Genomic DNA, 26,183 nt, shown 5'->3' with positions numbered 1-26,183 from the left:
GTTGCTGCCACGTGTGATTATACAGAGCCTCACTGTCACTGTGTCCTGTTGGTTTACCTTCCTACTTCACTGGACCTCTGGTTGCCCAGTACCCAGTTGAGGGCTGCAGGGGACACTGAGTAACTGATTAACCAAGCTGATCCCTTATCAGTGAAGACCCTCTCTCCAAGGGCCTGAACCCTCAATCTGGACGATGTACATCAATGTGAGTGGGGAGTTCATGACTCATGCAACTTGTGACTCATGCAGAGAAGAGAGCAGGGCAGGCCTTCTAAGACCGGTTCTCTCCTGGCTGGTAGGCTCCCCCAGGGCTGGACTAGCACTTTTACGTCAAGCATCCAGCACCCAGTTGACACTGATATCAAAGTCAGATTGAAAAGGACCGGGGCTGAGTCCTAGGTCTCCCCCGCATCCATTCTTCCTGGTTTGTGTGAGCCTGAAACCTGTGTGCCTCCTCTCTGCTTTGCCCATATTCCCCAACCGTCCACCTCTGCTCTAGCCACCATCCTAGTCTCTCTCCGCTTTGCCCCCTCTGTCTACACCTTCCACCCTGATGCCCTCAGCACATCTCTGAGACAAAAGGTATGGGGAGTCCTTGTCTGGACCCTCTTGTTCACGCACTTGGCCGTCAGTGCAGGCCCATCATGTTTCATCGATTAGATACAACTCATGACAACAACAGGTCCAGAGCCAGCGGACCGGCTGGGCTCCACCTCCCCTGCTGACACTGGGCACTCGGGTTCCAAGCCCCCAGTGAGATCCGTCGTCACTGGTGCAAACGTGCGGAAAGTTCTAGAACCACGCTGCCCAGACTTAAGTCCTTTTAAGGGGTGGGGGTTGTCTCTCCGGAGCTCGGGATCCTCAGCTGTAACACTGTGGGGGGGGCACTATGGCTTGGAAAGAGGACTGGGGACCCGCGCTTAAGCTCTGCTTATCAGGAGTCGGCACTTCCATCCAGGGTGCCCCCACCTTCCAAGCCGAGGCCAAGGTCTATGGAAACCCGCGCATCCCAGACCGCGCACCTACTACGCGCCGGCTCGCGCCCCGCCCCGGCCCCGCCCCCGACCCCGCCCAGGCGCCCCCCCGCCCGCCCCGGCGCTTCAGCCAATGAGCGCGTGGCCCCGCATCCGGGGATCCCGGCGCGGCCGCCGCCTCCCGCGCACACACGGCCATGGCGGAGGTGAGTGAGCGGGCCGGGGGAGCCGGCCCCCGCCCCGGCCCGCGCCCCCGCCTCCTGGCCGGGCCGCGTTGGGGCCCCGGGCGCCAAGGCCCCGGGCCGGGACTCGGAGCCGGGACGCAATACGGCTCCCGTCGGAGCCCGAGGGGCTTGGGGCTCCATCGGCAGTCGCCCCCGGCCCGGGTCCCCCCCTCCCGGTGCCACATCGCGGGCGGCAGTGCGCATGTGCGGCGCGGGGGTCGGGGGCGCGGGGTGGAGCGGGGGTGGCGGGGAGGGGGCGCGCGCCCGCAGTTTCCCGCCCCCCGCCCCCCGCCCCCGGCGCCCGCCCCGCGTCTGCCAACTTCGCGGAGCGCGCTTTCCCACCGGACCCTGCCTCACAGGACCTCCGCCCGCTGACCCCACCAGCGGCGCTGAAGCCCCTCCCCGTGGCGCTCTCCCTGCAGAGTCGTGCCCCATCCGGCCCTCAGCCCCCTGACCCTACCCACCCCCGATCCCGCGGCTCTCCCCCTGCAGAGTCGTGCCCCCTCCGGCCCCCAGCCCCCTGACCCTACCCAGCCCCCACCCCCCGGCGCTGACCTCGCGGAATCTTGCTCCCTCTAACCCTACCCACTCCCCACCCCCCGGCGCTGGTCCCGCGGAGTCGCGCTCCCGCCGGATCCCGGGACCCCGCGCAGGACTCGAGCTCCCACCTGGGGCCAGCCCGGCCCGGAGGGCTGCTTTTTCCGCGGCTTGAAGTTGCTTCGCGGAGCCTCCTCTCTCTGTCCGCAAAGCGGGCCCAAGACCCCGAATCCCTGGGGCCGGACCGATGTTGGAGTTCAGAGTGTTTCGGATTTGAGGATCTGTGGGGTTCCGGGCTGTGATGCTTGAGCAAACTCAGCTGGGATCGTCGAGATCCAGACACCCGGTAGCTTCGTGGCGGGTCGAACCAGGGATGAAAAACTTTCACTTTGAGGGCTTTTTGGAATGTTGGATAAAGCAGTGCGAACCTGCTCTCACCTTTTAGGGCTCTAGAGAGGATGAAATGAATAACGCATCTGCTAGGGACTCAGCAGACTTGACTCTTAGCGCAGACGGTTAGTGTGGGGACTCTAGGCAGGTCCCTGGACTCAGCAAGTGATTCTCACGCAGTGGGTGAGGCTGCCCAGGCCCAGAGAGGAGCAGACACCCGCCCGGGTCCTGGGATGCTCGGCCTGATCCGGGAGCCACGTTGGGCTGTATGTCTTGGCGCTGAGTGGGTGGGTGTTGTGGAGGGTGGAACTGGCCATTCTCTCCCACCAGTGACTTTCGCAGGGGCAGCAAGAGGCCCTGCGTTTGTGCCAAAGAGGGTGTGGGCATACCAGTGTAAGGCCAGACCTCCCCAGCCCATTCCTGTCTTATATGCGGGTGGCTGGACCCAAAGGGCCCTTCCAGAGTAGTTCTCTTTCCTTAGAGGGCATTTTGGGAAACAAGCCTCCTTGGCAGTGGCTGTACTTGTGGAATGGAGGTAGAAGCCAGGTCTCCTGACAGCCCAGCAGGGGCGTGGCTGTCCATGTGTGGGTCTGCCTCAGGGGCCAGCAGTCTTGGCCAGGCAGGTAGCCCGGTGTGACAGGTGGGTGGAACAGACTCCCCAGCCAACCTGCCCTGAGTGGTGCGTGGTTTGGCTGTTGACGCTGCTCTGTCAGGGCTTCCAGGTGTCCAGTTTGGGGTGAATTGGAGCTGGTTTCTTAAAAAGAAAGCCAATTCAGTGGGAGGCCCTGAGGGCCTGGCAATGAGAGACAGAAGGTATGCAAATGCCAGTGGTGGTGGGCACGGCTGGCCTTTGCCCGGGAGGCTGCCCCTGTTTCTGGAGCCTTTCACTCTGCGCCGCCTTGAGCCAGTCTCTGAGTTGAGGTCCCACAAGATCTTGGCTCCGTGCTTGCACAGAGAGGCTGAGCCTTGTGCAGTTCCTGTCTTGATCCAATACAAATGGTGATTTCTGACCAAGCAGTGAGTGCTGATTTTTCTCATCACCAAGGTAGCCATCAGCACCCTGAGAGAAGGTGGGGTGCTTCTGTTTTGCTCACGGATCCCAACTTAATCTTTAAAAAGCTGAGTCTACTGTCCGTATCTTGTGCTTAAAACACGGCTTTTTGTTGTCCTTAGGGTAAAGTGTGTCTTTTCCCTGTGAACCTCAGCCCAGTGGCCTTGTTCTCTGAGGACCCCCTGCACCTTCTCCACCCCGGGTTCCTGTCTCCCTGTGGCATCTGCACCTGTGGGGGCCTGGCTGTGCAGTGGTGTCCGCTGCCCTGCTGGCCTCTGTGGAGTCAGCCATGCAGGCCTCCTTCACCCCTGCTGCGGGGCCTCCACCCTGTTTTCTCCCCTCAGTACCCTGCATCTCTGCTGTTGGCCAGTGTCCCCAACTAGGCGGGTGGCTTGCCGAGACTGGCAGGCAGAACCTGTTTGCTGATTGCTGTGCCCCTGGGGCCTCCTGCGCCCCAGCCCAGAGCAGGTGCTGCATGGGCTGTCTGTCAGTCAGCAGTGAGGTGCTGGGCGGCCCAGTGGGACCACACACCTGCTGGGGGCCGGGGGTTCTGGCTAACTGCTGCTGTGTGATGAGCCACCTCTGCAGTCAGTTTCTCAAAGCAGCCAGTGCTGCTTAACTACCTGTCCCAGCTTGGAGGTCTGGCTGGTCCCGCCCATGGTTATGGCTGGTTGGTGGCTGGGCTGAGCTGCCCATGTGTGGCTGCAACGCTAGCGTGGCCTGCCCTTGAGGCTTGTGCTTCCTCACAGCATGGCGGCTGGTGGAAATTACACTGTCTTTCACAGCCTAGACTTGGGGGTCACGTGGATCCCTCCCACCAGAGTCCCAGGCCCAGCCATTGCACAGGGAGGGGGTGTAGGACTCCCCTCTGGAAGGAAGGCATGTGGGTGTCCCATGCTTGGAGGAAGAGCCTGTGGGTGGGGTGCCTGGTTCGCCAGGTGGAGGATGGACCCCGATGTTTCTGTGGGTGAGCTGGACCCAGACACTGCTCTGACCCTTCCAGCTGTGCCTCTGTCCTGTCTGAGCTCCTACCCTATTTGAGCCTCCACCGAAGGCAGGGCAGAGCCCCTCCTCCCTCCTGACTGAGCCCCCTCCCTCCCATCTGGGCCGCAGGGCAAGGCAGCTCCCCGCCCTGGGCTTGTTCTTTGTTCCCACAGTGCTGTCTTTCCTTCTTTCTAACCCTGATTCTCCCCCCTTTTTTCTTCTTTATTAACATTTTTAACTTGGAATGCCCTTAGCCAGCTCCTCATCTGTTTCCTTTTCCCACCTTTGCAAAACAGGGGCCATGGGCTCCAGAGTGCTCTGAATGGGGTGGGGGGAGGGTAAGGTGGACAGGATGCTGGGAACCCACTGCTGCACATGGGCCTGGCTTGAAAGTTGGTTTTGGGGCAACTGTGATGCTCTCAGAGCTGCCTGAGGTGAGCCTGGGGATCTAGGCCTGGGGGGAGGCTGAGCAGACCCAGCCTTCCCCCTGTCCTCTGGCCCCTGTTCCCCCTGCTGCTGTCCAGGCTCCCCTGCCAGTGCCCCAGGGCAGACCCCAAGGTGGAGGGGGTGCTGGGCCGAGCCCTTCTCCGACTGTCTGCTGCTGTCCTCATGCTCGGGCCTTGCCCAGAAGGAACATCTCTGGGCTGGCACCTGCAGGTGGCCTGTGGCCTGCATGCTGCTGGCCCCTTCCTGGAGGGGGGCGAGGGTGCCACTCGGGTGCTATGTCCAGGCTGCTCCCTCACTCCCTGTGTTGTTACCTCCTGCCCCAAGTTGGGGGGGCTTACCTTCTTAAAGCGGCCTGTGTGGGAGGACTCCCTCTTAGAACTCGGGGTGCTCCTGGCAGAGCACTTGGGGTGCCCCTGGGCACCTCCTCCCTCTTAGAACTTGGGGTACTCCCACCGAACACTTGGGGTGCCCCGTATACTTCCTCATAGAACTTGGTATGCTCCTGAGAGAGCGCTTGGGGTATTCCCCCTGTATACTTCCTCTTAGAACTTGGGGTGCTCCTGGCCAAGCTCTTGGGGGTCCCCTATACTTCCTCCCAGAGAACTGAGCCGGTCTCCTGGCAAGCATCAGACTTCTCCTCACCTTGGTGTTTCCAGGGCTCCGGCTTGCTCTGCCTCCTGGCTCTCTGTGGCTTTACTGACCATTTGTGTACTTTTGTTTATGCTCCCAAGAAGCGTGACAGTTCTGTTAAGCGTTTCTGAGTTGCAGAGCTGGAGTTTGCACTTGTAGTTGTACCATTTACATGCTGTGTGAGCTTTACTGAGTGACTTGACCTTTCAGAGATTTCAGTCCCATATTTCTCTAATGAAGAAAATGATTACGCAACCTCTTGACTCAGGAAATCAGCATGGAAATTCTTACTAAACTTTTTTCTAAAATTTAAAGTTTAGTTTGTTAACTATTTTAATCTTTTTTTTTGTAAACAGCTTTACCGAGGTATATGTCGTTCATTTACTTTACAGTTCACTCATTTTAATGTGTCCAATTCAGTGGTTCTTCGTATAGTCAGTTGTGCAGGCATCACCAATTTTAGAACATTTTCACCAGCCCAGAAGAAACCATGTACTCCTTAGTCATCTTTCTTCTCCCCGCCAGCCCCAGACAACCAGGAACCCACTCCCTGTGTCTGTGGATCATCCTATTCTGGACGTTTCCCATCAATGGAATCACACCCTGTGTGTCCTTCTGTGTCTGCTTCCCTCACTGACCATCGTGTTCTCAGGGTCCATCCATGTAGTAAGAGTGTCAGGGCTTCTCTACTTTTCAGGGCTGAGTGATATTCCACGTGATGTCTCTCTGGGTTCTTTCCTCCTTTGGCTATTGTGAGTCAGACTGCTGAGAACACTTGTGAACAGGTCTTAGAGTGGATGAGCATTTCCGCTTCTCTTGGGTGTTGTCAGGGAGGAGAGGCTTGACTTTTCCCTCTGCCCCCCTGGGTCCCGGCTGGGGCCCCGTGGTTCAGGCTAAGGGCAGGTTCACAAGAGAGAAACAGCAGCTTGTTAGGCAGGTGGTGTGTGTCACGCGGGAGAACCCCGTGAGGAGTCCCCTGGAGGGTGTGAACAGCAGGGTGGTCAGTGCAGAGGGAAGGCCTTGACCTTCACAGGTGGTGCCTCCTGGGTAGAGGGCTGAAGGGCTGGTCATTAGGCTGTGTGTGCTCCGCCCCTGCGCACAGGTGGTCGGTCTGCTTTCCCGCTGGCTTCCACGCTTGACGCTGCACCAGGGCAGTGTGTCGGGGCTCCCCCAACCCCCGGTGTGCTCCTTGCGCTGTCCACTGCAGGTCCCCTCCCAGGGGCCACGTCCCCACACAGGTGTCATGTATTCTCCTGATCTCAGTGTGCTCACTTGCCCTCCTGACATCGAGCCTTGTTTCCATGTACCGATTGGCCGAGTGTGTAGCTCTTTGGAGGCTTTGCCTGTTTAAAAATCCGGTTTCCTTTTTCTTGATGATCTGTAGGAATTCTTTATGTATTCTAGATACAAGTCCAGTTTTAGAGCTGCGTGATTTGCATGTATCTTTTACTGGTCTGTGGGTCACCTTTGCACTTTCATGATGCTGCTGTTTGAAGCACAGAGAGTTTTAATTTTGATGAAATACAGTTTATCTGTTTTTTTTGTTGTTGTTGTTTTTTGTGTCTTACCTAAGAAACCGTTGCCTGGTGAGAAAGACTCATTGCCTTGGTTTCTTCTAAGAGTTTGATAGTGTTAGCTCTTATGCTCAAGGTCTTTGATCCATTTTGAGTGAATTTTTGTGTGGTGTGGGAGAGGACTTGAACTTTATTATTCTGTGTGTGGATAGCCAGGCATCCCAGCACAATTTGTTGAAAAGACTGTTTATTACATGTTGAGTTTTTCTGTCACCCTTTAAAAAATTTGCTTGCCTGTAAATATGTGGTTTACTTCTGAATCCTCAGTTTTGTTAATTTGGTCTGAATATCTTGCCTTATGTCAACACCACACTGTTTCCATTACTGTAGCTTTGCAGTACTTTTGAGGTCAGGAAACATTGTCTCCCCTCGATTGTTCTGGCTATTCAGGGTCCCTGAGTTTTCTTGTGATTTTTGGGACAGTTTCTGTGTAGAGGCCAGTTGGGGTTCTCATAGGCCTGTCATTGAACCTCTAGATGAGTTGAGGAACGTCGACATCTTGGCAGTTGTAAGTCTTGAGCTAGGAATATAGTGTTTTTCCATTTTATGTAGATATTTAGTTTCTTTCAACATTCTTTGCACTTTTCAGAGTATTAGTTTTGAACTTCTTTTGCTCCTTTTATCTCTAAGTATTTTATTCTTTCTGGTGCTGTTGTAAATGGAATTGTCTTCCTTGTTTTCTTTTTAGATTATTTGTTGCTACTGCATATGAGTAAAGTTTCTGTGGCTTATCTTATGTCCTGCAGCCTTGCTGAACTCCTTTACTGGTTTCAGTTTCTTCAGTGGATTCTTCAGTATCTTCTTTGTCCCAGGTCATGATGTGTTTTTCCAACTTGGATTCCTTTCATTTCACTTTCCTGCCTTCTGGAACCTCCAGGACGGCATTGTGTAGGCAGTGCCCTGGTCTTGGGGAGGCGGCAGTGGCTGGGGTTGGGTGGAAGTTCCCTCGCAGACCTCGTGTATTCAGCGTTTCCATCATGAAGGGGTGCTGGGCTTGGTCAGGTGCTGTGTCTGGGCGTCTGTTGAGATGATGCCGTGGGTGTGTGTCTGGTCTGTGCTGTGGTCGGTTGTTGCGTTGGGCGTCACCTGTGTGTTGTGTCCATGTGCTGAGCCACTCTTTGTCACTGTGTAGTGTTCTCTGCATGTTGCTGAATTCAATTTGCTCGTGTTTTTTTGGGGGGATACTGTGGTTCTGTTTATAAAAGTTATTGGTCTAGTTTTCTTGTTCTTAATAAGCTTTTGAATGTCGTGATAATGGTAGCTGTTGTACTGTTTTGTTTTTTTAATGTAGTTCTAAAAATTTGAGGTATAATTTATGTCCTTCATAATATCCCCATCTAAAGTATTGAATTTGGTGGTTTTTAGTATGTTAACAAAGTTTTGAAACCTTCACCCTTACCACCCCAACAGAAGCCCACCCCCATCAACAGTTGCTCCTTCCCCAGCCCCTGACCACCAGGAACCCGCTCTGTGTCTGCGGATCGGACTGTTCTGGACGTTTGTCATTAGTGGAGTCACATCCTGTGTGTCCTTCTGTGTCTGCTTCTCTCCCTGAGCATATTGTTCTCAGGATCTGTCCACGTGGTAGCGAGTATCAGGGTTTCTCCCCTTTTCACGGCTGAGGAATATTTCCTCATAGGATGGACCATGTCTTCTTTATTCATTCACCTGTTGTTGGGCATTAGGGCGTTTACACCTTTGGGCTGTTGTGAGTCACCCTTCTGTGGGCACATGTGTATACCTTCTGGTATGGACATATGTTTTTGGTTCTTTGGGGTGTGTACCTAGGAGTAGAGTTAGTTGCTGGGTCATTTGGTAACTGTTTATGTTTGGAAGAATTTCCCGATTTCTCTGTGGCGGCTCTTTGCGTTTTGAACATGACGTTTCGAAGGCTGGGCCCTTTTTGTGGCTGTGGTGTCAGCACCAGGCTGCAGGTGTTGGCTGGGCTGTGTGTGGGCCTGGCTCACCTGACACTGTCCTGGCCATGATCAGCTGCTGGTGGCTGGCTGATCCAGGCTCCTCGTGGTGCCCACAGGTGCTAGTCCCACCTGGAGGAGGGTCTGAACTTGGTGGTGGCAGCCCTGTGCCTTCTGAGAATCTCTGCCTGGGCACTTGGACTCCAACCATGACTGAAAGTCTGGCCCACTGTGCCCCCACCCCCAGCCAGTGGAGGTCACTCCTGTGGCCCTGATATACCCTGGGGGTCAGCTCTGACCATGGCCAGGCCATCTGGCCGCCTGCAGGCCTTAACCCTGCTCCTCTCCTCCACAGGCCTCCTCACTGGAGAGGCAGAGCCCTGGTGCGGCCTCCTGCCTGCCTCACAGTCTGTGCCCTGGGGAGCCCAACTTGCAGACCACAGCAGGTACCTAACCCCCCACCCCTCCCTGGATCACCAGGGCCTCGGTGGGGGCAAGGGCAAGCCAGCTGGTGGTCAGGACCTCCCTCTTGGCCAGGTCCGCCCCCAAGCTGGGGGCGGGGGCTGCAGGAGGGAGGGTGCTGGGTGGGCACTGTCTGGGGGCCCTGTGCCTCCCCAAACTGGCCACCGGCCCCTCCTGTCCGGCTTCCGGAGGCTCCAGCCCCTCCTGTTACTCTTGGGACCCACATGGAGACCTTCACTATTTATTCCCTGCTGGGGTGGAGTGAGACCTGGCTGTGTCCTTTGTTGTTTCTTTACAAGTCACTGTACTGAGGAGCAGCATGGAGATACAGCAGTGAGCACATCCTGGGTCTTTGGGGGAGGCTCCAGATCTGGTCAAGTCCCCCAGCTACTGGGCTGGGACCAGAGGAGGGTGGGGCATTTGTTGGGTGGCTGTGTGGACATACACATATGTGCATACACCCACACAGCCCCAGGGCCCGTGGGCTTCTCTACCCCATGGTCTCAGTCGTAGCACGAGGTTTGGGACAGGCGCAGAGCTCACCGGGTTGCTGTCCCCCACAGTGGTGTCCATGGGCTCTGCGGACCATCAGTTCCACTTGGCGGAGATCCTGTCGCAGAACTACGGTGTCCGGGAGGAGCACGAGGGTGCAGCACGGGGCTCAGAGAAGCCGGAGGAGGAGCTGGAGAAGGACTTCGTCTCCCAGGTACCCAGCAATGCAGACAGGGCATCAGCGACCTCGCAGCTGCTCCGTGTGTCCGCTCGGTCTCCGAGCCCACCTGGCTCTGTCAGCAGAGGCCTGGCCGCACCAGCCGGTCCTGCCTTCTTGGGGCGCTGGGCTCCAGACCAGCCGGCCTGGAGAGTGAGCCCACTGTTCTCCAGCTTTTTGACTCCAGAACCCCCCTTTTGTGTTAACAATTATCGATGATCTCAAGGAGCTTTGTTTATGTAGGTGATGCAGCAAACCCATTGTAAGTAGAAAGAACACATTTTTGAGAAAATATAACTGTTTTCCAAACCAAAAAAATAAGGAAAAGAGTGAAATAGTTTTACATTTCTGTAAATCTCTGTGAAATGCTGTCTTTAGGCAGATGTCAGTCTGTTGTGGTCTGTCTCTGAGGTTAGAGAGTGAGTCTTGCCTCTCACAGATCTGTTCATGGAAAAGGCAGGAGTTTTTACCAGTCTGTTGACATAGTTGTGGGTGCTCTCTGATGCTGCAGCAGAGTGCGGCAGGTGGCAGCCTCATGGGCTGGACCCTGTGGCCATATCCGATGAACTCTGTCCTTGTGTTAGGGTCCACTGGTCTTGACCTTGGAATGGTCCTGACCCTGGGGTGGCCCTGACCCTGGCAGCCCTGACCCCAGAGTGGTCCTGACTCATGTGTGATCTCGTCACCTTCTGTATGGATGAGATGCTGGCTGGGTGCTGGTTCCATGATGTGTAAGTCCTGTGCGTGTGCACAGAGTCCGCCATGTAAAATCTAGAGAGCACACGTGTGTCAGCCCCACAGAATGGGATGCTTTAAACAGCAGGTTTATTTTTGTGCTGTTTGGGGCCTGGAAGCCCCAGACAAAGGCTGGCCTGGCATGTCTGCAGGGCGCTGCTCGGCTGCAGATGTGGCTTCTTGTGCGGCGTCTCCAGGGTGAGGGCAAGCTCTCTGGTCTCTTGTGAGAACACTGGCCTCCTGGGTCAGGGCCCTGTCCTGTAGCCTTAATTCATTAATTAATTTTTGGCTGTGTTGGGCCTTTGTTGCTGTGCACAGGCTTTCTCTAGTTGCAGCAAGCGGGTGCTACTCTCTAGCTGAGGTGTGTGGACTTCTCCAGTCATAATGGGGCTTCATCATGTCAGCTTGGAGGTGGGGCACAAAGACCTCAGTTTGTTAAAGGTCAACAGTGACCTCACCAGATGTATTTCAAGTACTGGGACCAAAGAGTAGTCACTGGACATTTATTTAGCTTGGTGCCGTGTACCACTTAGTACTGCTGCTGCTGCTGCTATGTCACTTCAGTCGTGTTCGACTCTGTGCGACCCCATAGACGGCAGCCCACCAGGCTCCCCCATCCCTGGGATTCTCCAGACAAGAGCACTGGAGTGGGTTGCCATTTCCTTCTCCAATGCATGACAATGAAAAGTGAAAGTGAAGTCCTTCAGTTGTGTCTGATCCTCAGCGACCCCATGGACTGCAGCCTTCCAGGCTCCTCCTTCCATGGGATTTTCCAGGCAAGAGTACTGGAGTGGGGTGCCATTGCCTTCTCCGCCACTTAGTACTAATTTGGTCTTAAAACCAAAACATGTCTTCTGTTCAAAAAGGAGAAAACAGTTTTAAAGAGTTCAACTTGAATTCAAAACTTCTCAAAAGTAACCGAAAAAAAAAGTCAGCTATTCTTTAGCTGAATACCTTATCTAATTTCCTCAGGGGAGCTCCCTGGTGGTCGGGTGGTCAGGACTCTATGTTCTCACTGGAGGGCTGGGCAGTCAGGACTCCGTGTTCTCACTGGAACACAGGGTTCAGTCCCTGATTGGGGAAGTGAGATTTGCAAGGCACATGGTGCAGCCAAAAACATCTTTTTCTTCAGATACAATTTTCATTCACTGATTAAGAAAAAGAAAGAACGTATAATAATATCCAAAGCAAAAGCTGAAACACCTGCGTTTTATATTCCCTTTCTAGCCTTACAGTGGGCATTGGGGTTTATTATTTTCATGCTGTCCGATCCAAGTTTTCCAAAATTGGGATATTCTGCTTGAAAGCGTTTGTGCCAAGGTTTACTCTGGCGACAAGCAGTCAGTGGTTTCTCTCGAAGGAGCTGCTCCCTTGGTCCAAGACTGAGATGTCCTCTGGGGGACTGAAAGGAGTCAGTAGATGAGGGCTGGACTTGGGGTCTGTTTGGAGTGCACCACTGGGACTGGTCGTGGGGCTGATGGGCTCAAGGGCAGGAGAGCAGAGCCCCCAGCACAGTGCCCCTGACATAGCCCTGCCCCCACAGAGCAGCGACATGCCCCTTGACGAGCTATTGGCCTTGTACGGCTACGAGACCTCGGACCCCATCTCGGAGCGGGAGAGCGAGGGCAGCGATACCGCAGCCCACCTGCCCGACATGACCCTAGACAAGGTGAGAGGAGGCTTCTGGGCTGGGCAGGAGGGCCCTGGACAGGTAGGGGTGTGGTCAGGAAGTGCGCGCCGCCCACCCAGGGTCTGTGTGGCCAAGGGGAGGGCCCTGGGAGGGAGAGACACCGGGTCCCGAGCAGGTCTTGGTGGGGTCAGAGGGGAGGGGTTCTGACTGTCCTAGTTCTCAGGCAGAGGCACATCCCCTCCCCGGCTGGCAGCCCCGGGGACTGGGGAGAGCAGTCCCAGGTGCTCCTACAGGGCGGCTCATCCACACTGGCACCACCATGCTATTATTATTAGTGTTATTTGAGATTGTAAAAAAAAAAGTACAAAAATGTTCTTTACTTTCTTGTTAAAAGGACCAAATAGCGAAGGATTTGCTTTCAGGGGAAGAAGAGGAAGAAACACAGTCCTCAGCCGATGATCTCACCCCATCTGTGACCTCTCACGAGGCCTCCGACCTTTTCCCTAGTCAGAGTGGATGTAGGTGACCCCCGCTTCTGCCCCTGAGCTGCTGGGGGCTCAGACCTCGGGGCCCCTGGGGTGCCTGCTCTTCCTGGAGCCGCTCTGGGCACCATCCCTGTGCGGAGGCTGGTGACCTGGGTTTATGCGAGGGGGGAGCATGTTGGTTCTTGTGGCTGAATGTCTGTTAAGTGCAGGGGATCTCGGGCCGTGACCCGGCCGATGGTGCACTGTAGCAGGAGGTGTCGAGTTTCCGGCCCTCAGTGGGTTTAGGACCGCAGCAGAGCCCCTAATGGACCCTGCTTCTGTGCCCTCTCGCCTCATCCCCTGGCTGGGGCCTGGGACCACCGCCTCTCAGGAGGGGCATGCTTGGGGGTCAGGTGGCTGGAGAATGGGGTGGGGGCCTGGGGTCTGCCAGGGTCTGTTGGCAGAGGGCACGTGCCTCACTGCTCCTCTTTCTGAAGCCTGCTTCCTGGCTGATGCAGACAAGGAGCCTGGCTCCTCCAGCTCATCAGACGCTGAGGAGGACCCGCTTCCTGCCAACAAGTGTAAGAAGGTGAGCAACTCTGACACTGGAGTGGACTCGAGCCTGAGTGCTGTGGCCCTGGTCCTGTCCGGGGGCTCCCCCACTCCCTCCACCCCACCATAGGACTGGCTATGCCAGACACACTGTTGCTCACATACCTGTACACTCCTAGGCTTGGCCTCAGAGCAGACAGGCAGATTCAGCCAGTCCTGGCTCTGGGCAGTGGCCTGCAGCCCCCATCAACACCACTGTCCACCCTGACCCTCCTGGGCCTTTGCCTTTGCAGGAAATCATGGTTGGGCCTCAGTTCCAAGCTGACCTCAGCAACCTGCACTCGAACAGGCATGGTGAGAAGAGTAAGTGGGCTTGGGAGCTGGGGGGCAGGGAGTAGGTGAAATGTCACCCAGTCCTTCAGGAAAGACTTTGGTGTCCAGCCAGAGTCGGTTCCCAGATCCTCTGAGCAAGCCTGAGAGTCCCGGCCCAGCTCAGGTGCCCACCTAGGACAGCTGACCTGCAGGGTGCTCTGGAAGGTAGCTGCCCCTCCCTGCTGGCTGGCTGTGGGCCCTGAAGTTACCCCGAGCCCCTGCCCAGGGCTGCTGCACTTGTTCTCTTGGGTGTGTGGGCTCTTCCCACGTTGCCCACAGGTCAGTCCCTCATCTCATCCGGGGCTCTTCCCGCATGCCTGCCAGAGACCTGTGTTTTTCTGCTCTGCCCTGTTCCTGAGGGCACTCACCATCTGACTTGATGTCTGTCTGTCTGTTGATCCCACTGGAATGTGGAGCTGGGCCTCCATTCTTTGAGGTAGAAATCATCGCTTCTGTGTACAGGTGCTGAGGTCGGGATGTGAAGGCAGGTACCTGTTGACTAGGATCTGTTTTTCTTTGCCCCAGGGCGCCCGCATGCCCTGGGCCGGCACTCTGAGCTCAGAGGCTTTTTTGAGACGATTCGGCAGCTGGGATTGGGGGATGGGATAGACGAGGAAGTCGGGGACCCTTGGTAAAGAGGGGAATGCCTTCCAGGGCCTGAATTTGGATGTGGGCTGGTGGGATGTGCTTGTTCCTCATAGGCAGTTTGGGTGAAGGATGGGAGACAGGAGGCTGTGGCTGAGCCGGGTCCCAGGATGTGCTGGCACACGGCCTCTCCCCAGAGGAGGCCGCGAGCTGAGCCTGTGCTCTACCGCAGGCCTGCCCTTGATCCCTGGGCCGGGAGCTGGCCTCTCCCTGCAGGGACCCCTCCACACTGTGGGCACTGTGGGCGCTGTGGCATCAGGTCCCCTGTGTGCACGCCTATGTTGACTCCTCCGCTAGCCAGTCAGTGTTCTGGTGGTTTGTGGTGTGGCCGTCTTGATGGACACTCACGCTCATTTCTGGGGCATCATCCGTGGGCACCATGGGCCCTGCCAGTTGTGCAGGAGTTCCAGTTGCTCTGTGCCCTCCTCAGCCCTGGGTGGTCTGTCTTGGTGGGTATGGAGTGGGCCCTGCTGTGGCTTTAAGTGCTTTTCCCTCCCACTCGGTGTCTCCTGCAGGTGCCTGCCCAGGCCTTTCCCCTTTGAATGGAGTGCCTTCCTCTCCTGCTTTGCAGTGTCCTGGGTGTGTTGGTGGCTGGCTGTGTGCACTGCAGGCATGTTCTCCCATCAGTGGGGTCTGATTTCAGTGAAGTCTAGCTTGTCTTTATTTTAGCCACAATTCGCTTGTGTGCTAAGGAGTCTGCAGACCCTCTTCTACGTTGGCGTCTGTGATCTAATTTAATTTTAACGTGGTGTGGGTTGGAGGTATGGGTCAGAGTTGACTGCCCCACACCCAACCCGTGGCAAGTCCTGCGCATGGACATGTCCATTGTTCCCCCACTGAATTACAGGGGTGCCTCTATCAGAGATCAGTGTTGGCAAGGTCCCTCTGCTTTGGGGGTTTTTCTTGTTTTCTTTTTTCTGACCCAGGATCCTGACCACTCTGTTTTAATTGTTGCAGCTCTGAAGTAAGTCTGAGATACTGTGAAACCTCCAACATTGTAACTTTTGTCTGACCACTCTGTCTTAATTGTTGCAGCTCTGAAGTAAGTCTGAAATGCCCTGAAACCTCCAGCTTTGTAACTTGTTTGTGCATGCACAGAAGTTTTCAGTTTAGCTTATCCTTTGGTCTAGAAGTGCCTGCTGGGATTGATTAGGGTTGCATTGGCTCTTTAGGTTAATTTGGGGAGGAGCAACATGTTAATGATACTGACACTTCGAGTTTGTGAGTGTGGCTGACCTCTCTGTTTAGGTGTTCTTTAATTTCATCAGTTTCAGAGTTTTAAGGGTAGCAGTCTTGTGATTCTTGCTGGCAGAAATGCAGTTTGGATTCTTTTAGTTTAAACTTGTACACAGCGACGTGGCTAAATTCTCTTACTAATTTTAATGGCTTGTAGATTCTTCTGCATTTTTAAATGTAACCAGTCATATCATTTGTGTATAATAACCTTTTTTCTTTGTGATCTTTGTATGTTTTATTTCTTTTTCTTGCCTCATTTCACTGACTCCAGAACATAAGTTAAAAGAAGTGGTGACTGAGGACATCTGTGTCTTGTTCCCAGATTTGGGGAGATGTTCAGTCATTCCCCACTTGGTGTAACCATAGAATTACATTTATTAGATAAGAAGGTTTCTTTCTGATTTTAGTAGCAGGCAATTTTTGCTGTGAATTTTGTCAGATACTTCTTCTGCCTCTACATCTGTGGTCATTTTTTTGTTGTTCTGTCGATGTAGTGAATTGGTAGATTTTCAGACATTAAACCAGCCTTGGATTCTGGAGTAAACTGTACCAAGTCACAAAATACTGTCTTTTATGATAATGATACATGTGTGTACAGTCGATCCTTTTTATTTGTGGATTCTGTATTTGTGCATTTACCCCATGGCTAAAGTTAACGTGTGGGCCCAGAATAAACACCTGTAGTGCTTTCAGGGTCATTTTTGGGTACGGACGTGTGCAGAGGGTAGAAACATTGAGTTGTCCAGGGCACATGTTCCCGGGAAGGTTGACCCAGGGAAGCTTCCTTCTCTGTTCAGCTCTCATCTGTCACTTGCGTCCACTGAACCCTGTGGTTTTCGCGTTTTGCTGTTTAAAGCGGCCCCAGGTGTGGTGCTGGCTGCCCCTGGGGATCTTGAGCACATGAGAGCTGAGGCGTGCCTGTCAGAGAAAACGCGTGTGAGGTGAGCTTTGTCCAGGTATGAGCTCTTGCTGTGAACTCGGTGTTAGTGAGCCCACAACATGTATGAAATGAGGTGTCTTCTGTCTTTAAACAGAAGCTCATGTGAACAGCTTGAGCTGTGTGCATGAGCTGAGCCCGTGCTTTGACCAGAGGCATGTGAGACCCTGACAACTGCGGGACCCTAACCTTGGTCTATGCTCCCCACGCTGTGCTGGCCACTACCGAGCACTGCTGCCCCCAAGACAGGCTGGTGCGTGTTGTCAGCCCCTTCCTTATACAGGGTTTTGCACGCGTGTCCGTGGAGACACTGGCTTGTCATTTCTGTTCATTTTGTCCTCTTGGGGCTCTGGTTTCAGGGTCACGCGTCTTTGGGAAATGGTTGGGAAGTGCCTTTTTCTACTGCCTGGAGGAATCTGTGTAAGACGATTACTGCTGCTGCTTTAGATGTTGGAAGGGTTCTGTGGTGATGTTCTGTGGGCTTGGGGTTCAGTTTAGATTTTTTTGTGTGTGGAAGAGTCTGAATGATTAATTCAGTTTATATAAGTTGTGTAAGTTGTATCAACTTATATAAGTTGTATAAGTTGTATCAACTTATATAAGTTGTATAAGTTGTATCAACTTATATAAGTTGTATCAACTTATATAAGTTGTATAAGTTGTATCAACTTATATAAGTTGTATAAGTTGTATCAACTTATATAAGTTGTATAAGTTGTATCAACTTATATAAGTTGTATAAGTTGTATCAACTTATATAAGTTGTATAAGTTGTATCAACTTATATAAGTATAAGTTGTATAAGTTGTATCAACTTATATAAGTTGATAAGTTATATTTCTGAGAAGTTTACCACTTTCACCTAAATTGTCCACTTTTCAGCAGAAAGTTCATAATATTCTCTTATTCTTTTCTTAACGTGTATAGGACCTGTAGTAATGTCTCTTTTTTGGGGTTCTGATACTGGTAATTTGCATTTTTTGTTTTGTATTCTCTCTTGATCAGAGTTTTTGGAGTTTATATTAATTTTATTGCCCTTCACAAGGGACAGCTAATTTTTGGTTTGTTGATGTCTCTCTGTCATCTGATTTCTGTGTAGTCGACTTTTATTTCCATCTTTACCTCCTTCCTTCTCTTTAGCTTCGCCCTGTTGTTCTCTAGTTTCCCTTGTGGTACCTTCTCTGACTCTGGTTGTTTAGAAGCATGAGCGCTGCGGATTCTCTGGTTTCCCTCCTATTGCTCATGTTGAGCTGGAGTTCTCTGAGGCCCAAGGCTGTGCTCTATTTTCCGTCCTCTGGGGTCAGGGGGCTGGGCTCTGTGGCCGGTGTTGTGAATGTTCCTTTGATGTCTGTCTGTCTGGTATTCACACAGTACATTCCTTTCTGCCTTCTTATGCACAAAGTGTAGTTTTGTAAATGGAGTATATTGGGATCTGATTTTTGTCTGTTCGCATGTTGAGTCCAGTCCTTATATCCTGCAACCTCTGCAAGTAGGGGGTCATGTCTGCCATCGTGCTGTGTGTTTTCTGCCTCTTCCCTCTATTCTTTGTTCCTTAATTTTGTCCTGTCTTTGATTCATCAGGTAATTTATTCTGTTGTTTTGTCCTCTTTGGACTCTGGTCTTAATGTCTGTGTCACTTTCGCAGTGGTTACCCTGGTTCGCTCTGCATGGATGTGCCCCTGTTCCCCTTTACTTCAGGGGCTTCAGACAATGTGACTTGTCCCACCTCTTCCCCAGCCTCGCTCGCACCAGCAGGTCGCAGCTGCGAGCATCTCTGCCCACGGCGCCCACATGCTGCGATCCATCTCTCCAGCCTCCGTGGCCGGGAGGTGGAGAACTTTCTCTTCAGTGCTCCTTGTGCCGTTTTGCTGTGGATGAATTTTGAAAAATATTAATTTCACTTTCATTTTTGAAGACTATTTTCATGGGTGCAGAAGTCTAGGTTTTCAGGCTTTATCCTTTCAACACTTGACCAGCTTTACTCCACTGTCTTTTTGTGTCTGTTTCCATTGAGATTGTTTACTTCCCTTCTGCCTTCTCCTGTTTCTTGGGGTTCAGACTGTGGCGTGCCCTGAGCTCCTGGCTCTGTGGGTCAGAGTTGCCGTGGGCTTCCTGCCCTCCTCTCTCCAGAGCTGGCCCAGGGCCTTGTCCTTGTGATTTGTGGCTCAGTTACCTCTGTCTCAGGTGCTTGTCCATCTCACTCGCTTCTCGAACTGTGTTCTCTTAAAGCTTCAGTTTGATATATTTGAACAAAATTCTTTGTGATGTCACTGATCATGTCATCTGCTGCTGTTGAAGCTCCCTGGTGATTCATAACTTACACACTGTGTTTTCCAGCCCTTGGATGCTTGTGTGATTCTTTTGAATGGCTTTCAGTTCTCTGCTGAAATTTTGCAGCTTTCTATTTGTTTTGTTCTTTTCTGCTGTTATCTTACCTCATAGATCACGGTTATTTTGAAATCCTGCGTGTCAGCTCTGATGTCTCACTGTCCGTGAACTTATGTGTGGTTGCATGGTTCCTCTCACCCTGCTGTAACAGGTCAACACACAGCCATGGTGGCAGGTGTCACTTTTTCTCTGGAGCGGCCTGCTCTCCCCTCTGGCTGACCCCCCTGGTCCAGCCTGGGACTTGGGTTGACTTTGGAGGTGGAGAGAAGTGGCTGCAGTTCCCTGGGCATCAACCGTGGAGTTGCTGGTCCCCCACAGGAGAGAGTCTAGCCTGGAGTGGGTTCCGTCTTCAGCCCCTGTGCTGGGTGTTGGGCTTGTGTGTGTGGTTTAGTTTTTGGTCCCAGGGGCTCTTCCCTGGATAACTGAGAGGTGCTGGCACTGGGGTCTCCCTCTGCCTCTTCTCTACTACGTGCTTTGCCCAGCAAGGGGCTGCCCACTGGATGCAGACTGCAGCCTGAGGGGAAGTCTGGCTGGTGTGTGGTGCTGACTTGAGGGCTTTGGCGGCTGGGCGGCTCTGGCTTGAGCGAGGCTCTCACCCAGGTCTCACCGAACTTGAGTCTGGGCTCCAAGTGTTCCTCCCTTGGTCCCGCCTTTCCCCTCCCTGAGCTCGCTCTGCAGCTGCCTTCTCAGGGCTAGGGTCAGAAGTCCCCCTTCCAGCCCCGGTTAGTTGCTGCCTCCTCTGGGAAGCTGGCCCTGATTTCTGGCCACTCAGTCCCCACTGGCCTCTCCCTGCTCCTACCTTGGTGCCCAGAGCTGGCCCTGAGGGGCACAGAGGTGGAGGCCCTGCCCAGGCCACCAGTCAGGCCCTTGTCCCTGGAGGGGCAAAGTTGGCCTGCCCTGCTTGGCTTCCTGGGAAGTGGTCAGAGGAGGTGACTTGCGTGCCCACACGTGACCTTGCCCCTTCTGCACAGTCTACGAGAACGAAGACCAGCTGCTCTGGGACCCCAACATCCTTCCCGAGAGGGAAGTGGAGGAGTTCCTGTACCGGGCGGTGAAGCGGAGGTGGCATGAGATGGCCGGGTCTCATCTTCCGGAGGGAGAGGCCGTGAAAGACAGTGAGCAGGTGGGCTGCCCATGGGGCGGAGGGACTGCCAGGCCAGAGGGGCGGGAGCCAACATGGTCCTGTGCTTGGGACGAATTCATTTGGAAACCGCTAGTGACAGAAAATGGTAGAGTGGACACCCCCATCCCATCCATCTTCCCGTCCTTGTGGCAGTGTGGACCACCCCCTTGCCCCCTGAGGTGAGCGGGCAGAGGTCTCAGTGGCTGCCACCCTCCATCTCCCAGGCCCTGTACGAGCTGGTGAAGTGCAATTTCAATGCGGAGGAGGCCCTGCGGAGGCTGCGGTTCAACGTGAAGGTGATCCGAGGTGAGCGTTGGTCTGCCTGGGGGCCCCCTAACCCCTGCTCCGCTGCTGACTGCCCCACACCCCTGCAGACGGGTTGTGCGCCTGGAGTGAGGAGGAGCGTCGCAACTTCGAGCATGGCTTCCGCGTGCATGGCAAGAACTTCCACCTGATCCAGGCCAACAAGGTGAGTCCTGCCTGCTGCCCACGGCTCCCAGCCAGGGAGCTCCACCTGCAGCAGGAGGTCAAGACGAACCCCCCCAAGCTCCTGGCAGCTCTAGCTTCCTCCCGCCTGCTCCCCTGGAAAGGCTCCAGTCTGGGGATGGATCCGTGCTCACTGCCGATTTCCCAACTCCAACCCTACCTGCACTCCCCCTCAATTCCCTTGTCTGGGGACTAAGGGTTTCCACTTTGACTCTATCCAAGGATAAGGTTCTCCTGCCATGGCACCCACGGGGTGTGGCCAGAGTGGCTGTCAGGTCCCAGGTCCACGTGCCCTTCCCCACACCTGTGTCGTCCTCCTCCCCAAGCCCATATCCCTCTCATCCAGACCTGGGCCACTGCTGGTCTCCCTGTGTCCTGCACAGGTGCTGCCCACCTGTGGCTCCCTGACCTATGGCACAACCCTGGCCTTCCCCACACAGCCCCAGACATCTGCCTGGCTGGGTGCCTGTGGCGTGTCTGGGGGCCTGACTCTCCCTCTTGTTCTCACGTGACTCCTCCTCCAGCCCGTCATCCCTGACAGTTACCTTGCTCCCCTAGGGCTCGCAGGCCTGGTCCTCCCTGCCCCATGGGATGCTCACAGCTGGGGATTCAGTGTCTCCCCCACAGGGTTGGAGTAGGTGTGGGGCCCATGTGGGGCTATTGTGGACAGGGATGGGCCCGAAACCAGGCCCAGCATACCCAGGCCCACTGTCTTCCCATGGGGGCTGCTTCTGCTCCTGAAGCTCCCAGTGTGGGCCCACTCCTACCCCACCTCCCCCAAACCTGCCACCCCGCCCCCCCAGCCCTCTTCCTGAGCACTTGGCTTAGGGTTCATGGTCTTCCTCCCATACGAGTCTCTAGTCAGCCATGATGGTGGCCTCCAGGAAGCCAGTCAGTCTTGCTTCTGGGGGTCAGGGGTGTTCTGTATCCCTCGTCCCAGGCCCTCCTGGGCATGGGTGTCAGGTCCTGTGTTCTGGGCACAGCAGTGGGTTCTCCCATCAGCAGCTGGGCCACCATCTGCGGCCTCTGCTCTGGGGTCTGCTCCTCCCTGCTGTCTGGGCAGTGGGGGAGGTAGGGCTGGGCTGAGTTGACTGGCACTCCCTGCAGGTGCGCACGCGGTCAGTGGGCGAGTGTGTGGAGTACTATTACCTGTGGAAGAAGTCCGAGCGCTACGACTACTTCTCTCAGCAGACACGGCTAGGCCGCCGGAAGTACGGCCCGTCAGGAAACACGTGTGTGCCAGGTGCCCATGGATGCTGGGAGGGCACTGGGCCTGAGGCAGCCCCAGCCCTCACCCCTTCTCCCCGTAGGGATGCCGACCAGGACCTGGAGGGCAGTGACCCTGATGGCCCTGGCCGCCCCCGCTCATCGCCACCCCTGCCCTTGCCTGCCGCTGCCCACGGCCCGAGCCCTGAGCATGACCGCTTGGCCCAGATGCACGTGGGTGAGTAGGGGGCAGGCCCTGTCCTCGGGGCCCCTCCTCCCTGGTCTCCAACCTGGGCCAGTGGACACTGAAGAGCAGGGGTCTGGGGCCCCTGTCCTTCCACTCATATGGTCTCATAGGGCATCTCACACATGAGGCGCCCTTGGGGTCTGGGTCCACGTGTGGGGGGAGCCCCATGTGGTCTGTGGCCCTGGGTGGGAGCCCAGGGGGCTGTTGTGCTCCCTCTGGCATCCAGGCCCAGGGCTGTGTGGGAGCAGGACGAGGCCCAGGTGGTTAGTGCAGTTGTGAAGGGACCACAGGGGATAAGGACCCTGGTCTCTGGGTCTGCAGGGCTTCCGTTGTCCTGGCTCCAGAGTGTGGTCAGGTCCCTGGTGTGCCTGGTGAGGCGCCTGCATTCCCCTCACCTTCTCTGAACCTGCTGTGTCCTGGCCCACCCTGAGGAACAGGGTCATGTCCTTCCCACAAGTCAGGTCCCTCGTGTCCTCGTGTGTCTTACACGTTTGTGTGAGCGTTCTGTGAGGAGGGTCCTTGGCTTTGCTGGGCCCAGCAGGCTGGAGCCCACACAGGTTACCGCCTGAGGTGATCACGACCTCTGGGCCTGCGGACTATGGCTGCGTTGCCCTTGACTTGACGGGGCTGGGCATGGGCACCGTGGGGTCCTGGCCACAGCTGCGTTCTCCCCCCTCAGAGCCCCTGAGCATGGGCAGCAGCATGTCCCGGAGTCTTGGCGAGCCTGGGGAGGCCCTTGACGTACCCCCATCCTTGGAGCCAGGGCCTCGTTCGTTGCCGCCACTGGACGAGCCCTCAGCGCTGCCGTTGCCTCGGCGGCCCCCAGCCCTGGCTGAGCCGGCCTTCTTCCCGCCCGCCACGGCCGCTCCAGAGCCCAGTGCCAGCCCAAGGCTGGCTGTGGACTTGACCCTGCCTGAGGAGCTGCCGCTCGTCTCCAGCCACGAGGACACAGATGGAGAGCCTGAGGAGACCGTGGGCCCTCCGCAAGTGGCCTTGTCGGTGGCCGAGTTTGGACTCATCGGCATCGGGGACGTGAACCCCTTCCTGGCCTCCCACCCTGCATGCCCAGCCTCTGGGCTGCACTCGGAGCCCCTGTCACAGTGAGTGTGGCCCCCCAGACCCCCCATCTGCTGTGCCCCTACCTCAGGCCACGCTGAGGCCAGCGGGAGGGGTTGCCCCAGGGCCCAAGGGAGGCGTGGCCCCCGAGCAGGCTGTTGGTTTCTTTAGCTTTATTCTCTACTTTAAATTTGGCTTATTTATCTTTCTGACTAGGTAATACATTCGTACGGTTCAAAATCCAAAAAGGTACACACGGGGCCAGTGCCAGGCTGCTCCTGGCCCTGCGAGCCGCCAGCCCTCCCCGGGCGCCAGGCCTTGCTGCCTTGGGAGGGGCTGTCGGCAGTGGGGGTGGGTCTCCGGGAGGTAGGGTGGGCCTGGTGCTTGGGGGCTGCACTGATGTCTCCCATCTCTCCCGCTCTCCCCTGCAGCTGTAATGTGATGACCTGTTGATCCCTGGCCACAGGCGGGCGTGTAGCTGGACTGGACTTGGGGCCACTGCGAGGCCTGCCTGTCAGTCTTCCCAACCCCTCCTTTTTTTGTGGGCCTTGGGTGGCATCTCTTCTGCTCAGAACTCTTCAAGGACCAGGGTGAGCGGGGCCCTCCCATGCCACACACCACGTGACCCAGGCTCCACGCCCACCCTGGGATCCATCAGCCGGCCGGGCCTGGAGGGCCGGCCTGTCCAGCAGCAGAGGCCCCTCCAGGGACAGGGGAGACAGGCCGGATGCCGCACCACCAGCAGCCTCCGCCGGGCACCCTCAGCACTCTGCTCACTCGTCTCTTGCGCCTGGCTGGACTATGGGCCGCCCTGGCCCAGGCTTGGGGCAGCTGCTACTCGGTGCCAAACCCCGTGGGGCGCAGAGCCATATACCTCGACGCTGGCCCTGCCCTGCTGTCCGCCCGCTCTCCACTTCAGGAAAAGCTGCACTTTACGCACCCTACCCCCACCCCCTGGGTCCTTGGCTGCCTCGGGTGTGGGTCTGAGGACACGGGACTCACACCCCTCGGCACTGAGGCCCTTTCCGAGCTGCACCGGGGGCCCGGCTCCAGCCCATTTCCCTGACCAAGGAGGTTGTGTTTTTGTTGAGGTCCCAGCAGGACTGCTGGGGTCCTGGACCTTCTCCTCTCCAGCCGCCTTGTTTTATTTATGTTTCTGTTTACAAATGGGAGTGGGGTCCTCCAGGGGCAGGGCAGCGCTCCCACCCCGTGTCACCAGGGGGGCTTTGGCTCGAGCCATCCACAGGGCTGGACTCGACCTTCCCTTGCCCCACCAAGGACCACACTGTGAAGTGACACTGCCTTGACCCCCTTGCTGTTTTATTTATTAAACTTGGTTTGAAGCCCTGTGGGTGCCTTGTGGTGGATCAGGTGGGTGGGTGGCAGGAGGTGCCAGTCATTTGGTGGACCCCATGCTGGTCTGGCTCCAGGGACCTGGGGGCCTGGTGGTCGTGGGGAGCAAGCTCTGTGTCTTGATGATGGTGCAAGGGAGGCTGTCAGGTTAGTGGAGGCAATTCTGAGCTGGCACCTGATGGGGATGGACCTGCCCGTGGGAGCAGGTGAGAAGTGGGGGTGCCAGGCGGCAGACGGGCTGGGCAGGGAGACTGTACCGGTTTCTCTTGGCTTTTGATGGCTGAGAGTCCTCACCCCGCCTTTGTTTCTCAAGCACTTATTTTTTTTTAACTTGGTGTAAGAGTTGGAAATGACTTTGCAACGAAACAATGGTAACATTACAGGTTGGCTTTTTCTTCTCATGGCATCCTTGATGTCCCATTTATTCCTGGCTCGTCTTGTTTGTTATGAGAAGTTTGTCATTTCCCAAACACAACATCTTTTTCTTTCCAACTGTGGTTTTCTGTACGTTTGGATGTGATGTGCCTGGTGTCTATCCTCTGTGGAGCTCCTAGGACCTGAGGGTCCGTGCGTTTCAACCCTGGTGGGGAGGTGGAGGGTGGGGATGGGGCTTCCCGGCTGGCTTGTCAGGCATTTTTGCTGCCCCTTCTGGGCTCTGCTTCTGGGTCCCCACTTACTTGGCAGAGCCCAGGTTGTCCTCAGACTGTGCATTGTCCTGTCCTCCCTGTGCTGCTTGCTCCCTGGCCCTCCTGCTGCTGCCACTGCCTGGCCCACCTTTGACACACACGTTGTATATTTCTTACTGGTTAATCAGTTTTTGGCTGTGCTGTGTCTTCGTTGCTGCACGGGCTTTCTCTAGCACATGGGCTTCAGTAGTGTCCCCTGCGTTGGCAGGCAGATTCTTTATCACTGAGCCACCAGGGAAGCCCCTGCTTTAGGCATCTTGACGTTGAGCTGGCCCTGCCTGCCCATCTGCAGGTCCACTGGTGTCTATCCCAGACCCGCAGGCAGAATCACTGCCTGCACCCAGGTTTCCTGCTCTGTCCCAGTGCTAGGAGATGCCTGTGCTGGCCTCTAGGATGGGCTTCTCACAGACAGAAGTGCCACTGTACCTTTGCTACTACTACTGTTCTTTAGTTCATGCAGTGTTTTCTCCTCACAGCTGGAATGGAGCTCTTTTGTGACCTACCTTCTAACCACACAAGGGGAGGTGGGTGCTCAATTTGGGGGAGCCTTTCCCAGAGCACATGCCAGGAGGCGACCCTGGTCCCAGCCACTCTGTTGAAGGAGCCGGCCATCAGCTAGGCCACACTAGAGGCTGGACCCACAAGCAGCTCCCGGAGTGGGGGTGGGATGGACGAGGTGGCTACACGTGGACAGTTCTGGGCCAGGGCCTTGTCCTCCTTGGCCCAGGACCCTGGGCTCTAGAATGGGACTGGGCTGTCCCCACAGCTCATATTTTCCTGGTTTGTGGTTCTGAGATGACGTACAGGATTCCCACTTAGATTTGAATCAGGTAAACAAATCTTGAGGGTAAGTATAGCCCATACAGTGTTTGGGACATACTTATATTAAAAGTGACTTGTTCACCTGGGATTCAGCTTCACCCGAGTCCTGTGCACACACTTGTTAGACCCAGCAGCCCTCATCCTGGGCTGCTGTGAGGACAGGAAGCCCAGGTTCCTGGTACCACAGATGCCCTGGTGTTACCCTGAGGTTGTGCTGGGCTGTCACTTTGCCTCAGCATCTGGCAGAGCCTACTCCTGTACCACCAGCCAGGAGGTTCTGGAGCCTGTGTCTCCCCTCCATCTTGGGGGTCCAGCGGGTGGGGCTTGTTCCCCCTCCCCCCAATCCC

At 55.6% G+C, this 26,183-nt stretch overlaps 1 protein-coding gene across 4 annotated transcripts; it reads left to right on the top strand.

Moving 5' to 3' along the window:
- Window positions 1-1,119: 1,119 nt before the first annotated feature.
- Window positions 1,120-24,322, top strand: MIER2 (MIER family member 2). 4 transcript variants are annotated; one of them, XM_055552572.1, is made up of 14 exons: window positions 1,120-1,180; window positions 9,083-9,173; window positions 9,753-9,895; window positions 12,177-12,302; window positions 12,658-12,781; window positions 13,225-13,316; window positions 13,573-13,642; window positions 19,829-19,980; window positions 20,205-20,286; window positions 20,355-20,449; window positions 21,574-21,698; window positions 21,777-21,910; window positions 22,599-23,019; window positions 23,407-24,322. In XM_055552572.1, exons 1-14 carry the CDS (start codon window positions 1,172-1,174, stop codon window positions 23,426-23,428), a joined length of 1,686 nt encoding a protein of 561 aa, XP_055408547.1. In that variant the 5' UTR covers window positions 1,120-1,171; the 3' UTR covers window positions 23,429-24,322. The 4 variants fall into 4 exon arrangements, with proteins under 4 accessions (XP_055408547.1, XP_055408535.1, XP_055408544.1 ...); XM_055552560.1 differs by adding an exon at window positions 23,192-23,224 and having other exon boundaries at window positions 21,574-21,910; XM_055552569.1 differs by having other exon boundaries at window positions 13,246-13,316; window positions 21,574-21,910.
- The last annotated feature ends 1,861 nt before the right edge of the window (window positions 24,323-26,183 follow it).

Source organism: Bubalus kerabau, chromosome 1 (assembly GCF_029407905.1).
Source record: "Bubalus kerabau isolate K-KA32 ecotype Philippines breed swamp buffalo chromosome 1, PCC_UOA_SB_1v2, whole genome shotgun sequence".
Classification (NCBI taxonomy): domain Eukaryota; kingdom Metazoa; phylum Chordata; class Mammalia; order Artiodactyla; family Bovidae; genus Bubalus; species Bubalus kerabau.
This window is presented reverse-complemented; position numbering and strand designations above follow the sequence as displayed.

Excerpts from the sequence above, each read along its gene's own strand:
- MIER2 (XM_055552551.1), top strand. Across the intron at positions 9,174-9,752 it reads CAACTTGCAGACCACAGCAG|TGGTGTCCATGGGCTCTGCG; the intron begins GTACCTAACCCC and ends TGTCCCCCACAG. Across the intron at positions 20,287-20,354 it reads CAACGTGAAGGTGATCCGAG|ACGGGTTGTGCGCCTGGAGT; the intron begins GTGAGCGTTGGT and ends ACACCCCTGCAG.